Genomic DNA, 15,909 nt, shown 5'->3' with positions numbered 1-15,909 from the left:
CCGAAGACTTTTCATTTACATATTATAAATAAAATACATTTAATGCGAAAATAAAAAAAAATTCGTATTTAAATGTTTGCGTGTAGATTAGTGGCATTGTTTGATGTAAGAGTAGATTTTCATTTTGCTAAAAAAATGACGCGAAAGTTACATAAGTACCTGAAAATATTTCGCACGGAGTTGAGAGATGAGTGTTTATAATTTATGTATGTCGATATATAGAAATGTAATGATTTCTAGAAATAAACAGACTACGACAATCGTTGAAGCTTGAATAACATGCTCTTGAATTGCGTGCTACATAATATATCTTCTGATATCCCATCATTATAATTCGTTTAATAAAGTACATATGGATTAGACATGCACGGTGCTTTTATTTATCGAGAAAGTATTATGTGTTCCTGTCTTGGTAAAAGTTTAACACGGCAATAATGGCATTGTTTTGCAAGGTTTTCTTTTATCATTTGCATTTTTTCGCAAGGCGAATTACATTCAATAGGAGACAATACTGAATATTGAAATCTATGAGAAACATATCTGAGAAACGCGATGTTCACACTTTGGATATACTGTTTAACTTTCAATAACTATTTTCAAATTCATTTTGCTTTACATGTACTTGCATCTAAGATGCAATAGTACAATACTAATAAGATTATTACTATTTATTCGAAAGTAATGGCGTGTCTAAAGAAAAAATGATAAAAACATTAATTAACTCTTTTAAAGAGTTTTCAACAATGCGATATTTAGAACCAATATATAGAAAGACAGCAAAACATGTTTCACTACTCTTTATACATTTAAGAGGAGAGAAATTTTAAAGTTTGATGCATCGTAATTTTAGTTTACAAGCTTTATTCTAGTATCAGTCAATAAATGAAACATTTGTTTGTAAAGGATTTCTAGTTTATATGTATCATCGTTTTAATTATTTATTTAAAATACATTTAAAATAAAATGCACCTGAATTAAATAATCAGGGGTGTGGTCCCGTGGCAAACGTTGCGGAATAATGGATCAGAGGTCCAAGGTTTGAACCTTATTCTACCCCAGCTTGGTTACCATTTTTTAATCGTGATTTATTTTCAACGAGTTTCCCTAAAAATTGGAATATCTGTGTAAATCAAAAACACAAAAATTTCCTTTTTTGTTGAAAAAAAAACATTTTTTATATGAGAATGACTTATTTTACATTTTATATACATAAACAATATACATACATATAAGGGCGGGCATATCGCCTTAAAGCGATTTCTTTCTACCAACCCAAACCGTTAAATTTAAGAAAATTACAAGTACATGGACATTAGGCTGGATCGTTTTCGTTTTTTTGAGATTTTCGAAATGGCCATATTCGAGAAAGATGTTCTATAAGCCCAAAATCTAATACGTGTAATTATCATTTTGATATTTTTGGCCACAAAGCAGTGGCGAGCGGTGAGTTTTAAAATTGGTAAGCCACGAAAATTTTTAAAAAATGTCCATAGCGGTGGTATGGCATATAAAAAATAAGTCTATTTTATATTTAATAAATAATTCCTAACAAATGGCTCCAGCGGCTAATAGTTGTGGTTAAAATATTTTCTAATGTAGCACAAACATTTTATTTAAAAAATACAATTTAAAAAAAACATAATTCGACTTGACTCGAACCCCCGCCTGCGTCCTTAGAAAGCAACGACCCATCCGCGCAGCTATTTCGTGTTTTGAGCCAAGTGTCGAGAAAGTAATTAATAAACTGGACAATTCATTAGCGTGGTGCATCTTTGGTTAAGTCAGACTATTATAACTTGTCTTGAAATAAAACACAATTTCTCAAAAAATGAGATGAAAACCAAATAATTTAAAAGTATTCCTTACCGAGTACGATAGTTCACCAAACAAAACATAAATTACGTTTTAAGAATCATTGTTTCATCGACTTTTATATCACATTATTATTCACAAAACCACATAATCATACATTTTATAATTCTTCAAATATATTTATTCTTAACACTAGTAACGTTTTTATCATAACTCTAACTAAATTTTAAAAGTTTAAATGGATACTGAAAAATAACCTACAATATTCAACTGTCATCGTATGCACAAAAACGAATTACAATTAAAAAAACAATTAGTGAATCTTTGTTTTTTTAAAAACCCACTAAAGGATTTATACTATATTATGGATTAAAATATCAAAATATTCATTCATTTTAAAGCAAATTTACTTTCAAACCACCGAAACATAAGTATGATCAATTACTTACTTATTATTGTAACATCCGTGTTAAGACATAAAAAATATATTCGTTATCTCTTTCTAACACATAACGAGTGCGTATATTGTCACCTCCCTTAGACTGTCGTAAGTCGAATTGATGTAACAATGTTTGATTATGTCCAAATGCTTGCAGACTGGCTGGATTTCCTCCCTAGGGAGTTGTTCATATTTAAATTTATTTCAACAGAGAGGGAAAGAGTTTTCGTGAAGAAATTCGGAAGTCTAGGCATTTACAGGGCTTATGACCTGTCATTGGCTGGTTTAAGTGGCCACTTTGGATGTTCAAACATGGGCAGAATGGTGAATGTTACACAGTGTGTAAAGTGGCCACTTAAACCAGCCAATGACAGGTCATAAGCCCTGTAAATGCCTAGACTTCCGAATTTCTTCACGAAAACTCTTTCCCTCTCTGTTGAAATAAATTTAAATATGAACAACTCCCTAGGGAGGAAATCCAGCCAGTCTGCAAGCATTTGGACATAATCAAACATTGTTGAATTACTACCTGGTAAAAGAAGAAGTATAAAAATTGGAAAATTGTTTCCAGGCGTTGCCTAGTAGGTGATTTGGTTCAGCCGGATGAATCTCACCCACGTGATAAAGGTTTCAGCTCTTTCACTTCACAAAAGTCAACAGATGGAAGAGTTGAGGAAATGTGGATGTTCAAACATGGGCAGAATGGTGAATGTTACACAGTGTGTAAAGTGGCCACTTAAACCAGCCAATGACAGGTCATAAGCCCTGTAAATGCCTAGACTTCCGAATTTCTTCACGAAAACTCTTTCCCTCTCTGTTGAAATAAATTTAAATATGAACAACTCCCTAGGGAGGAAATCCAGCCAGTCTGCAAGCATTTGGACATAATCAAACATTGTTGAATTACTACCTGGTAAAAGAAGAAGTATAAAAATTGGAAAATTGTTTCCAGGCGTTGCCTAGTAGGTGATTTGGTTCAGCCGGATGAATCTCACCCACGTGATAAAGGTTTCAGCTCTTTCACTTCACAAAAGTCAACAGATGGAAGAGTTGAGGAAATGTGGATGTTCAAACATGGGCAGAATGGTGAATGTTACACAGTGTGTAAAGTGGCCACTTAAACCAGCCAATGACAGGTCATAAGCCCTGTAAATGCCTAGACTTCCGAATTTCTTCACGAAAACTCTTTCCCTCTCTGTTGAAATAAATTTAAATACGAATTGATGTATTTTAAAGAATACTAGCCCTTATGAAAATGTATTGAAAGATTAAATTGCATTAAAGAAAGCTGCAAGATTTTACTGTAATCGCAAGTGTAATTTTTCGAACGAGATTCTAAAGATTTAGGTTAAAGACATATTTGAATTAGTAATTTTAAGGTAAGCAGAGTAATCTCGTGTAATCTAATAGTAAAAATTTTGGCCAATAGAGGCGCAACTGGTCGCTGTATGGAATAAAGGAATATGTTATAATTTACTTACCCAAGAAAAATGATAAATTTTTTTGGTGATGGGTTTTATCCTAATAATACTACAGTATTATAAAACATTACTTACGATGTCAAAAAAATATGGTAAGCTGCATGTAATCGATTATAAGGAGCATTCGCTCCTGCCACAAAGGGGTCAAAGTTTTTAAAAATACGTCTTTTAGGCAGTATTTCAAATTACAAAAAACAATGTTTGAACTTACGTTTTTAAAACAAAAATGCTTTTATTTTATTTAAAATATTACAAATATTAATTCAAAATTAAATAAAAGTACTAATAATCTGTAAATTTCAAGAAGTAAGGCTTTGTAAAGTACATAAGTTCAAACAAGTAGGGTTTCATTATTTTTTCTTTTATATTTTTCTGTTCATGTTTACCTTTTTAAATTAATACACACAAATTTCTAAATTACTTTGCTTATTATTGTTTTTTTTTTTATTTTAATACAGACATGATATTCTTTGATTAAAACATTGTTTTGATCAAACCATCGCGTTTTGTGGGTCCACAAACAGCAACCGAGGCTTCAGTTACAATTTCGATCATCTTTCTGTAGCTTGAATGAGACAAAGATATTTGTTTTTTTCGGGAAGATTGACTTTTTCTAAAACAGATTAATCGGCAAAAGCTTGCAAAAGAGTCTTATCACCAACAAATTAACTCCATGGTAGTTCATTTATTAAACTCCAGTCTATTAAATTAACGCAATTAATTGCATGAAAATCAAGAACAGGTAGTTTGAAGATATGAATATCTTTTGAAGGCATATTTGTTTGCAGGGCTTTCAATATTTTCTAAGTATATACATAAGTATACATATATATATATACGTATATACATATACATATACATATATATATATATATATATATAATAACACTTTAATATATAGAGAGGAGAGGGGATAGCAATGAAAGAATAAGGATAAAGGAACAATTTAAATATTTATATAGTGACTTTCAATCTTGACTTAAATGTAAATAAAGAAGAGGCGTCCCTAACATTAGTGGGTAGATTATTCCACAATCAAGCAACTACTATTGTGAAAGAGAAGGAAAATATGTGTATATAAATATATATAAATATATATATATATACTTTTTTTATTTAATCTTTTTTTTAATTTTGTATAAAATCGTAAGATTCAACATGTCTATGTACTTGTAATTTTCTCAAACTGAACGGTTTGGGTAGGTAGGAAGAAATTGTCTTAAGACAATACGCCTGCTCTTATATGTATACAAACTGTATATGTATATAAAGTGTAAAAAGAAATAAATACATAAGAGAAAAAATAAGACGATTTCATAAAAAAATAACACTCTCTTCAAAGAGTGTTCGTATTTTAAATGTTTTTGTTTTGTTAATCTTCCTTTTTAATTATTGTATAAAAATGTAAGATTCAATATGTCCATGTACTTGTGATTTTCTCAAACTGAACGTTTTGGGTAGGTAGGAAAAAATGGCCTAAGGCGTTGTATATGTATATGAAGTGTTAAATAAATAAATAAATAAAAATTCATAAATCGGAAATAAAAATAAGCATAAGAAAGAAAGGAAAGCAAAATATAAGTTTTTTTTTTTAAAGCACAACAGGCTAGAAGGATCAATTATGGTAGTGAATAACAGCACAGATTACCCAGAGAAAATTCACATTGTGTTTTTGAGTTCTCACCGGGAGTCGAGCCTGGAACCTTCAGTGCGTGAGTAAAGCGTCTTAACCACTACACCAAGAGGCCGCCAAAAATGTCTTCCTGTCGGCTCCAACACTTTGGCTCTGTACTTTTTGAGGTTTCATACACCAGTGTCGCTACTAATCAGGTTATAACGCATAAAGTTTAAATTACCCAGTTAAATAAATTAATTAGTATTTTTGTACCTGTAGTGTACAACTTCCGTGAGATTATTAGCTAGACCATGAAATAAATGCAGCTTAACGGGAAGTAATCTGATATGGTTTAAAGGTATATTTGAATGTGGGTTAAACATTGCTGTGTTACAATCTTATTTGATTGAATATATCACTATCAGGCCGTACAATGTTAAGTTTAAAGTCGAAATACGTTTATTTCTTACAAATAAAAGTAAAACTTCGACGTATGATTAAAAAAACACATTATATGCGCGTAATATATTGCATTTAAATTCGTAGGTAGTTGCCTTCTTTGCAACTCTTTTTTACATTAGCATTTCCATATATATCGTAATTTTTAAGTTTTCTTTCAAAACAATGAGGGCAAGCTTTTTTTGCTAAAAAAACATATTTTTTTATTAAACGTCAATAGAAGAAAGACGGTGATTGATTGAAGCAGGAAATTTGGAAGTCTAGGGCTTATGCCATGTCATTTACTGGGTTTGGTGATCACTTTAGACATGTGCATCATTTAAACATTTTAAAAATACATACTTAATTTGTTTATGTCTTTTTGACGACATTATTATTAGAAATATTTTTTTGGTGTGATAAACTTTTTTGCAAAAATATATTTAAATTATAACTTTGTCCTACATAAAAAGTCTGAGAATACTTATAATTTGAACTAAAAGCGCATTCATTGTTGTTTTTTTAATATTTAAAAATATTATTTAACAGCAATATTGATAAAACAATGTTAATAAAGTTCTCCTCAAAAAAACTTTTTTTTTCCATTAAAAAATTAAAGAATTTTTAAACACTTAAGATCAAAACTGAACTCTCTTAAAGACATTATTTAAAAAAAGTTGTTATTTAAAATTAATAACTTTAAAATATTTTGCCACAATCTGCAAAATTTGGAATTAAATGTTTTTTTTTAATGATAAAATTCCGCAACAAATTAAAACATAATTAACAAATTTGTTAGAAGCTTTTTTTAACTCGCACATATTGAAGTGTGCATTTTTAACAAATAAACTTATGTTTTCAAAATTATTGTCAAGTCCACGGAACATATTAATATATCATAAATATTTTTATTGATATATGTCAACATAACTCTGAAATAATCAATCGGGAAGTTCAGGGTTAAAAAGATTTTTTTTTCTTTTAAAGACTATCAAACCAAGCCAAAAAATACGATGTTTATGTTTATATAGCATATTATCATCTTCGTTTAAATTACACCATCTAAGACGACACGAGTTTAAATCGGTGAGGGTTTCTGAAATTTTAAAGTTGAGCAATGTACAATTTTAAAAAAAATATTTTTTTTACCCGCTAGAAGCTAAAACACGCTAAACATAAAAAACATGGCTCCCGAAAATCAAATATTTGTGTCTGGTTTCCACAACAACATAGACATAATTGATGGGTTATTTAAAACAAGTGGTCATATAAACCCCTGGCGTTGCGAAAAAAACCATAATTTTTGAAAATTATTTCTTCCTTACATTTCCGAGAAAATTAGCGGAAGAATTAAATGCTTTAATCGTTACCGCGTGAAAGAAAACATTATTTATATCCTATTCCCGTAACACTAAACTTTTTCATTACTCAACAATATTTTGAGTTTGTCCAAATTTTTGTAGACAAGGACTGGATTCAACTCCCTGGGGAGTTGTTTATATTAACATTTTACAACAGACGGACAAACTCAAATTATTGTTGATAAATTACCTGGTCCATGAAGAAGTATAGAAATTGAAAAAATAATATTTTCAGGCGTTGCCTAGTATGTAGGTGAAATAATTCAATTAGAGGAATCTCACCCGCATAAATAAAGGTTTCAGCTCCTTAACTTCACAAACATCAACAGATGAAAGAATTGAAGGAATATAGATGTTCCAATATAGGCAAAATGGTGAATGTTACGCAGTGTGTAAAGTGGCCACTTAAACCAGCCATTGACAGGTCATAAGCCCTGTAGATGCCTAGATTTCCATATGACCTTCTCTTAAATGTTCTTCATCTCTGTTGTAAAATGTTTTTAATTACTTATGATAGTCAACCTTAATCGTGGAGCGTTACTATAAGAAGTGTTCATTCAAAACACCATTAGATTTTAAATAATAATTTATTTAATAATAAATACTTTTGTACATTTAATCTCCTTATTTACGTTTTACATTCACAGGGTCCGAGGTTTTTTACTTTCCCGAAGGGTCCATTTCCCCTTTCATATTTTCCTCGTACACAGCGTATCCTATGGCGGGTCCCATGTCCACTATGGGTCTGGCTCTCTGGGCCCTAAACGCCATGTCTTGGGCCACCGCAGACCTTGACCACCCACCGTGCTGACCCCCATGGTCCGCAGTGTAGACTATGTGGTTTTCACTGCCATTACTACTGGCCAGCTTCTTCAGCCCCGACTGAAAAAAATAAGAAAATTAAATGACAAAATATGAATCAAATAACTTGTGACCGCTAAAAGTAACGGTTTTGGTTTCTCAAATTATAACAATAATAGATATTCGATTAGTGTTCATTTAAATAATTAGTAATTTTTTTGCCATTGCCTAAGATAAAAAATTCATATCAGACTGATTCTGTTATTTCTTGACCATAGTTAGTTGTTCCAAGATCTTTCAAATGTATATTTTTATGATTCTATGCAAATGAAAGGCAATGTTTGTATATATGTCCCCGATATACTAAAATACTACTGAACCGATATACGGGCGGTTTTTTGCAAAATAATGAGCTTTGTGCTGGGCATTTCAATGCAATGTCAATCTAAGTTTTATATCACCCCTGTTTTAACATGTGTACTACATTATACTTTGTTAAGTTCCTCACCAGTCTGACGATGTGGGTCATGACAAAACCCGATCACTGGTGAAAAATGTACTCTTTTCACAAAGGTGCTTTTATCCCAGTTTCACTTTTCTATGGCTGGCTGCATAACAACGTTTAATGAAACCCATTTTGTAAATGTTGTATGAACTTTCAAAGTAAATACCTAATTCAAGTAATGTATGCTTTACGAAATTGGGTGCTTTTAAAATTGACTCAAATATTTAAAGTAGCAAATAAATGTGGCAGACAAAAGCATTTTGTAGGGTAGAAAGTTAATTTCGGACCTCTAATTGTTGAGTTCGTAAAACTATCACGCATCCAGAACACAACTCTCATGAGCTTTAGGATGTGCAAAATGGGTTTATATTTAAGCAAAATTCAGTTTTGTGAGCACACCAATAATATGCCAAATTACTTTGAATGAGCAGTCAAACACAACGAAATACTATGACGCACTTTTCAAGTTATAAATTGATATATATTCTAATATGGGTGGAAAAAACAACTATTATTGCCCAAGAGAATATAATGAAAAATAAATGCGAAACAATGAAAATTGTCATGCTTGTTTAAAAGTAAAAAAGGAAACAAGAGGTAATAGAGCACAATGCATTCGAATGTTAAATAATTTAGTAAACATAAATTTTGTTGGCGTCAGTAGGCACATTAGGTTAAAAAAATAAATTATTGTTATGCACACATAAATCAGAAGTTAATTGAGCTGTTGATACCAGTTGTGAACTGTGGTTTTAATTACAGGTAAGCTTTAAAAATATCGTTTATTTGTACATAATATAATGTAAATATACTATAGTTTACTATTTTTTTCTGTAATTCTCTGTGACACAACAACTATCATTTATAAAACCAACTCAAACGACTTAACTTCGTGATATATTATATTGTGTAGCTATATTATCCATTAATTTAACACATTAATTATATCAAAGCTTATAATTTAGTCAGTATTAGGTATATTCATAACGATTGAAATGTCAACTGGCCGACTTGTTTTAGAAATGAATAATACCAAAAACGGCTGCGTCGAGCGCCACATGTGTTGCGAGTCATGTGTCAAAAGTATCATCTCAAAGAAAAATAGTCCGTTTGAAATACTGTTTTCAAAATCGATAAACTTCAAAGGATTAGTGTAATCTGCAAGTTTACTCTCGGAGAAAAATCCTGCAACTGAGTTTAATATGTTTACAATATAGTACACTTATTTGTATGAAGAAATAAGCTGGAGTAATCGGCTAGTTCCTTGGGCGCACTTTATTAATAATTTTATTCAAATTTGAAGAAACACACAAATAGTGACAATGATTTATAAGAAATAGTAATTATTTGTTTATTTTTCCGTAAATAAAGTCACCGTAAAATATGATTTTGGATCGTCAAATATAATAGTAAGCTGGGCAAAATTGCTTCTTTACACTATTCGCCCATCGTAGGGACTTGTAAAATGAAACTGTGATTTCTAATATTTTTTCAAGATAACTCAAAAATACTTCAACTTTCAAAATTATAATTAAATTATCACACGAAAGTCGAATCAAGGGCACTTTTATTTTTAAAATATTTTTTTCAAACATTAATAAAAATTTCATATCGTGAGATAATAACTACAGCTAGGTTATTTTGAAATCAAGATTTTGGAGATAATCGCTAAAAAAATATTTGTTTTCTCCATGAATGCTCCAAATCAACAAGTCGGTATGAATTTAAATAAAATTATGGTGATTTGAATGAAGGACTTGTCTTTTTGCCCCTCGCATGGAGGAGGACACAAATGTGTTTTTAGTGGAGATGAAAAGGATATCTGGTAACTATCCGGTATCTTGCATAATTTTACTATCCGGCCGGATATTGTTAAGAAGTTCAATATCCGGCCGGATACCGGATAGTAGCTGAGTATCCAGCGGATACCTAATATTTATTTATTGGCGAAAATTTCATGAAATCAACGCCGCTTAGTGATTTAATGAAAAAAATAACCACCGTAATTTGAAAAATGTTTTTTTTTTGTAAAAAGTTTTGTTAGTGTATTTGAGTGAAAAAACGCAAGGGATGGGGTGCAGTGCTTTGCAAGCTCTTGACGTCACTGCGACCTGTAAAGATCTATTGTGACGGGAAACGAAAGGGGCACCACTACCCAAAACCATTAAACTTATTTATTATAATTTAAAAACATTTAAACTCTATTGATGTGCAACTCATTAATTGGTAAGTGATCATTAAAACTACTAAGAGAAAATATAAACCCTTTTTATTTTATGAACATTAATATTTTTGTCCTTAATTTTGACAGAAATCCAAGTAACGGGCCGAATATCCGGCCGCCAGATATCCGGTTTATTCCTAGTATCTAATATCCGGCCAAACTACTATCCGTTTCATCACTAGTTTTTAGTGGTTAACTCAAAAAATCTTATTTGAAGTGACTTAGTTGTAGTGTTTTTTATCACATGATATATTTATTCAGTTATTTATATTCTTTTCTTACCAGAAAAGGTTTAAAGCGGGGTTGTAGGCGAGGAATTGCGAGCAGACATAGGTTCTCGCAGTAGACGTGAAAAGCAGAAAGAGGAGATAGTAAAGGTAAGGTTTTCCCGCAATACCGCGTAATCCATAGAAGGGTAGGGGCGAGCTAAGGGCTGTTTCCACCCTGTACTTTACCAGAATCGACAGGACGAGGGCGATTTTGGAGAACATGAGAGCTGCGCCGGAGACGATTGCGAGTTTTCCTATGAACAGTTGAGCAAGAATGCCAAAAAGTCCGATGGCTCCGTACATGAGTGCTTGCATGTTTTTATGCTTCCGTCTTCTCGCTAAAAATAAAAAAGATAGTAAATATTATAAACAGGCAAATTGAAAGGAAAAAAAGGAAAAAAAAGGAAAAAACTATTTTTTTTACTGTTTGGTTCAAAGATCTTTAACTGGCTGGATCAGGTAACAAAGAAATCAGAAATATAGAAGTTGATCTTATATAATATCATGCATTAATAGATTTATCCATTTTCATTTACGTACATACAAACATATTTAAAAAAATAACATTTTTATGCATTGCCTAGTATGTAGGTGAAATAATTCATCTAGATTAATCTCACCCGCAAAAATTATGATTTTAGCACTTAAACTTTACAAACATCAACAAATGAAAGAATTGAAGTAATATATATGTTAAGATATGGGCAGCATGGTGAATGTTACGCAGTGTGTAAAGTGGCCACTTAAACCAGCCAATGACAGATCATAAGCCCTGTAGATGCATAGACTTATATATTACCTTCTCTAAAATGTTCGTCATTTCTGTTGTTATATGTAAATATTTATATGTATTGAAGAAAACGAAGAGACAGTTTACAATTCACATATAATATATATTTTTAAACATTTGATATATAAATATAATGTGTCTGAATAAATATAATATGTGTGTATAAATGTAATATTTTTTTTAAGATACAATATGTAAGTATGAATTAAATATGTATGTATAATATTTTGAGTTTGTCCAAATTTTTGTAGACAAGAACTGGATTCAACCCCTTAGGGAGCTGTTCATATTAATATATTACAAAATATATGAAGAACGTTTAAGGTAGGGGAAAAAAGTAACCTACTAGGCACCTGTTATTTGCTTATTTAAGTGTCTACGTTATACACTGTATACCATTCACCATTCTGCTTTTGTTTAAATATCCTTACATCGTACATGTATATATCAATTTATTTTTATAGACAGTTGAAGATATCTCTGTTAACTTCCGATTGTAATTGCTTTCCTGGGCACCAAATCAATAAAATGCTTTTTAAAAATCAGATTTAAACGCACTGGACGCGGAGTAGAGAAGCGGCTGGGTAGTGGGGGTGGTAGAGGTTTTTGGAAGGAAAACTTGTCTGACACGTGAAGGATTGTTTCTGTTTTAAAAAGTAACAGTAAAAAAACATAAGTATTTCTTTATTCGCCTTTATGGACGAAACGAAAGAATTATTTAACTTTAAACTGTTCCTGCGATTCAATTCAATATTCAACAAATACAAGAGTCACTAGATACTCCACCCTGATGATGCAAAAACAATTAAAAATTAAAATAACCTTCGGTCAAAGAGGATGGGTCTACTACTCAGTAAAAATGTACAATCTACTTCCATTATGCACAAAGAAAATTAGTAAATACTCACAATATAAAATCGCTATTAAGAAATGGATAGTGGAGGTGAGTTGTGCACGGATCGATGAGTGGATCAAGCCAAATAGGTCAAATTTGGGTACTGTATATGATTATGATTACTATATGAGACCAGTCTCAAAGATGTCGCGAAAGCGATGAAACCAATCACTGGATCTTCCAAATTTGTGGATTAAAGTATCACTCATCTTTTATTTACATAATAAATTACAATGAACTTCCATCAAGAATTTTTACTTTCAAACTTAAATGTTTTACTTTAGAGGAAATTTGGTCTACACGTCCTATACAAATTGGTTATGTTTTTTATGATTATTTTAGTTTATATTGTTCATAATGTTAATGACATTTAGGTTAAATAGATTAATTACGTTTTTTTAAATTATTATATTGACTTTGTTAAATGACTAATTTAATTTACACCAACAAGCTACAGAAAGTGGCTTGGTAGGATTTTAGTTTTAGTAAAAATAAAACAAGTGATTTTTTTTTTCAAATTGATCCTAAAAATGTTTTTTAATTAGTAAATTACCGATAAATGCAAAAAGTCAAATTGAAAAATTCTCAAAGCTATGCACTTACGTAAAAAAAAATGTATACAGATAAAACAAACTGTAATACTTACATTCCACCACATTGTTATCATTTATCTTGAACTGTACAACAAAAGATGACAGGTAATTGTTTAATTTCGCCGTCAGAATCTCATAAGGGCTCATCCCTTTAAATGATCTCTCAGAGCTAACACTGTTTTCCCAATTCGGGTCCTTTTTGAGTAATATTCCTTCGGCTATCTCGATGGTCCTGTTGCTCTTCAATTCTTCATCCAATTTATCGATCACTTTCTTCGTCAGGCAATTGATTCTATCCTTTTGCACGATGCAATGCCTGATTGACTTGACGATGTCCATTTCCAAAAAGAAATTTGATAAAGGCGTGCTGTTTTGTGCCGTAGATTTGCCTAAGTAAATTACACTTAGGAAAATTAATGTGTTTATCGACACCATACTGATTAGATTTTGAACTAGTTGCGTGTTTTTGAATAGCTTATGAGACACTGTTAGTTTTTTAGTTGACTATTTGTTTATATAGGAGAATCTTCGTGAAGATTAGAGCGTGACAGTCAGTATACGATTATTTGGGTTTAAATTGAGATAATGAAATGTACTTTGGTAAACATATAAGGTAACGGAAGCGTACAATATGTGATTTTATATCTGTTGCTATCTCTAAGCGCCTTGTTATGAGAAGTATTTTCTGCGTTCTCATACTGTTAAAAAATAAGCAACAATTGCTCGGGAACGTTGCATACCTATCATAAAACGAAACAATTCATTTTTCTATTAAGTTTTTCTACTTGGTTTTTCGTATTTTTCGTTTTCTCTCTATATATCCTCGCCTCTGTTGTATACAACATAATTTGGTCTGTCAGATGTTTTGTATATCCAAATTATGTTTCCAATAATCATGTTTTTATTGTACTATACGACATTTCTTAGACATCCAGATGTTTACTAACTGAGATGGATATGTTCTCATCATCACTATGGCAGCATCATCTGCATGGCATATGATATTAATGACCTTATCTCCTTTAGTATATTCCCTTCTTTTTTTATTCTTAAAAGCGTTTTTTTATATATATGTATTCTGCTTGAAGAAAAAAAGGTTTTAGGCGTTTATACTGTAGTTGTATATTTAGTTATAAAGGTGCTAAACTTGCTTTGTTTCTTTGTTGTTCTCAATATTGTGTTATTTTCTAAATGCTAATATTATTTATGTCCTGAATTGAGTTGTCGTAACTCCTGGGAATGTAATTAAATGTATTAAACTTGTAAAATACTTTGTGTTTTATGATTTATAAATAAAAAAAAATATATAAAAAAAATGAAAAATATTCAACCAAAATGGACACCAAATTATTAGAACAGTAAGAACAATCATTCGGTAACGGCATTTCCAGGAAATAGCAAGCAGCCTGTTAGCCACATGTCCGGCGATACCTACAATCTACAAAAGCTACACTTTGGATAACTTTCTTTATTTCATTAACTATAATGTTGAAACAATGATTTATTCACTGAGTTTTTAATCGTTCACTTTTAAGCGTAAGCACTCGACAAATATCTATTGTAATTAATGTTGATATTTGGTAAATTTATTAATGTAATTTTAAGGTGCTGGAATTCCACTCGTTTATGCGCTCTATAGCTGCAAGACGTGCTGTAATCTAGCTATTATCTTATATTATTTAAAAAAAATCATAATTGGAAAGGGGGAACTAGAATCCTAATCATCTATGCTTTCTGTAGCTGCAAGACGTGCTGGGATATTTATTTACTAGACAGCACCCTTGAGGTGATTTTCACGAAAATGGCGCTAAATAAATTATCCAACTATATATGTACATATATAATTATATATAAGATGATTCTAGAACTTCAAAATACTATTTTGATCGAGCTTAACCTCACTAAATTTTGCCATGAAAAAAGCCTATTAAAAAAAAAATATTTATATATTTACGAATCAGATTGTGGTCCTGTGGCTAGTTTTGTGGACTCACGGATCAGAGATCCAAGGTTCGAACCCAACTCTCAAATAAAAGTATTTAAATAAATATTTGAAGTTTTCATATTTTTATTTTATTTGTATTTTTGTGGAAAAATGTTATTGGTTTGATTTTATGTTTTTTTTATTTGTACATGTATAATTTCTGTATTACTATTGAAATACCAAATATATTAAATAAAATAAGAATCTAGGAATGAATATCAGGATAGACGCTCGTTTGGTAACATCCTCTCGTTCTATTAGGGTGGAATTAGTACATTGTATTTAAATGCGGGTGTTTTCCTTTTTTATCTTTTAAAACGCCTTTAGAAAAGTTTATTAGTCAGCACCCTAGCGTCCTCCCATGCCAATCCTGCATCCCTAAATTCTTAAAAAATATCAAAATAAAAAAGCAATTATTTGAAATGTTTAAAATCTCGCTATTGGAGGCTGCTGAGTCCATTCTTGAACTTGTAACTTATATTATAAAGTCAATTTAATTTAAAAACCATTATCTAGTAGAAGAATGATTATTGTGACCACTGATTTGATGATTTTATGCATATTTTTTTAGTGGCTGGTTCAACATTTAATGTTCTTAAAACTCGAATGTGTCAAATACTGTCAATGCTATTATGTATTAACAAATATACTTCTTATTATGAACTAAGCGACAAATTAAGCTTATTGAATATATTTTGCTGT

At 30.9% G+C, this 15,909-nt stretch overlaps 1 protein-coding gene across 1 annotated transcript; it reads right to left on the bottom strand.

Annotated features, from left to right (window-relative positions):
• Positions 1–7,796: 7,796 nt before the first annotated feature.
• Positions 7,797–13,669, bottom strand: LOC148282974 (uncharacterized). Its single transcript, XM_088224239.1, has 3 exons — positions 13,277–13,669; positions 11,132–11,283; positions 7,797–8,028 (listed from the first exon to the last, which is right to left on the bottom strand). The coding sequence occupies exons 1-3, from the start codon at positions 13,656–13,658 to the stop codon at positions 7,807–7,809; spliced, it is 756 nt and encodes a 251-aa protein (XP_088080365.1). The 5' UTR covers positions 13,659–13,669; the 3' UTR covers positions 7,797–7,806.
• Between the last annotated feature and the right edge of the window lie 2,240 nt (positions 13,670–15,909).

The sequence above is a fragment of the Micrasema longulum genome, unplaced genomic scaffold, assembly GCF_059751315.1.
Source record: "Micrasema longulum isolate JH-2025_06_02 unplaced genomic scaffold, ASM5975131v1 h1tg000274l, whole genome shotgun sequence".
NCBI classification, from domain to species: Eukaryota; Metazoa; Arthropoda; class Insecta; order Trichoptera; family Brachycentridae; genus Micrasema; species Micrasema longulum.
Note: the sequence above shows the minus strand (reverse complement) of the source record. Positions and strands in the feature narration are given on the sequence as shown.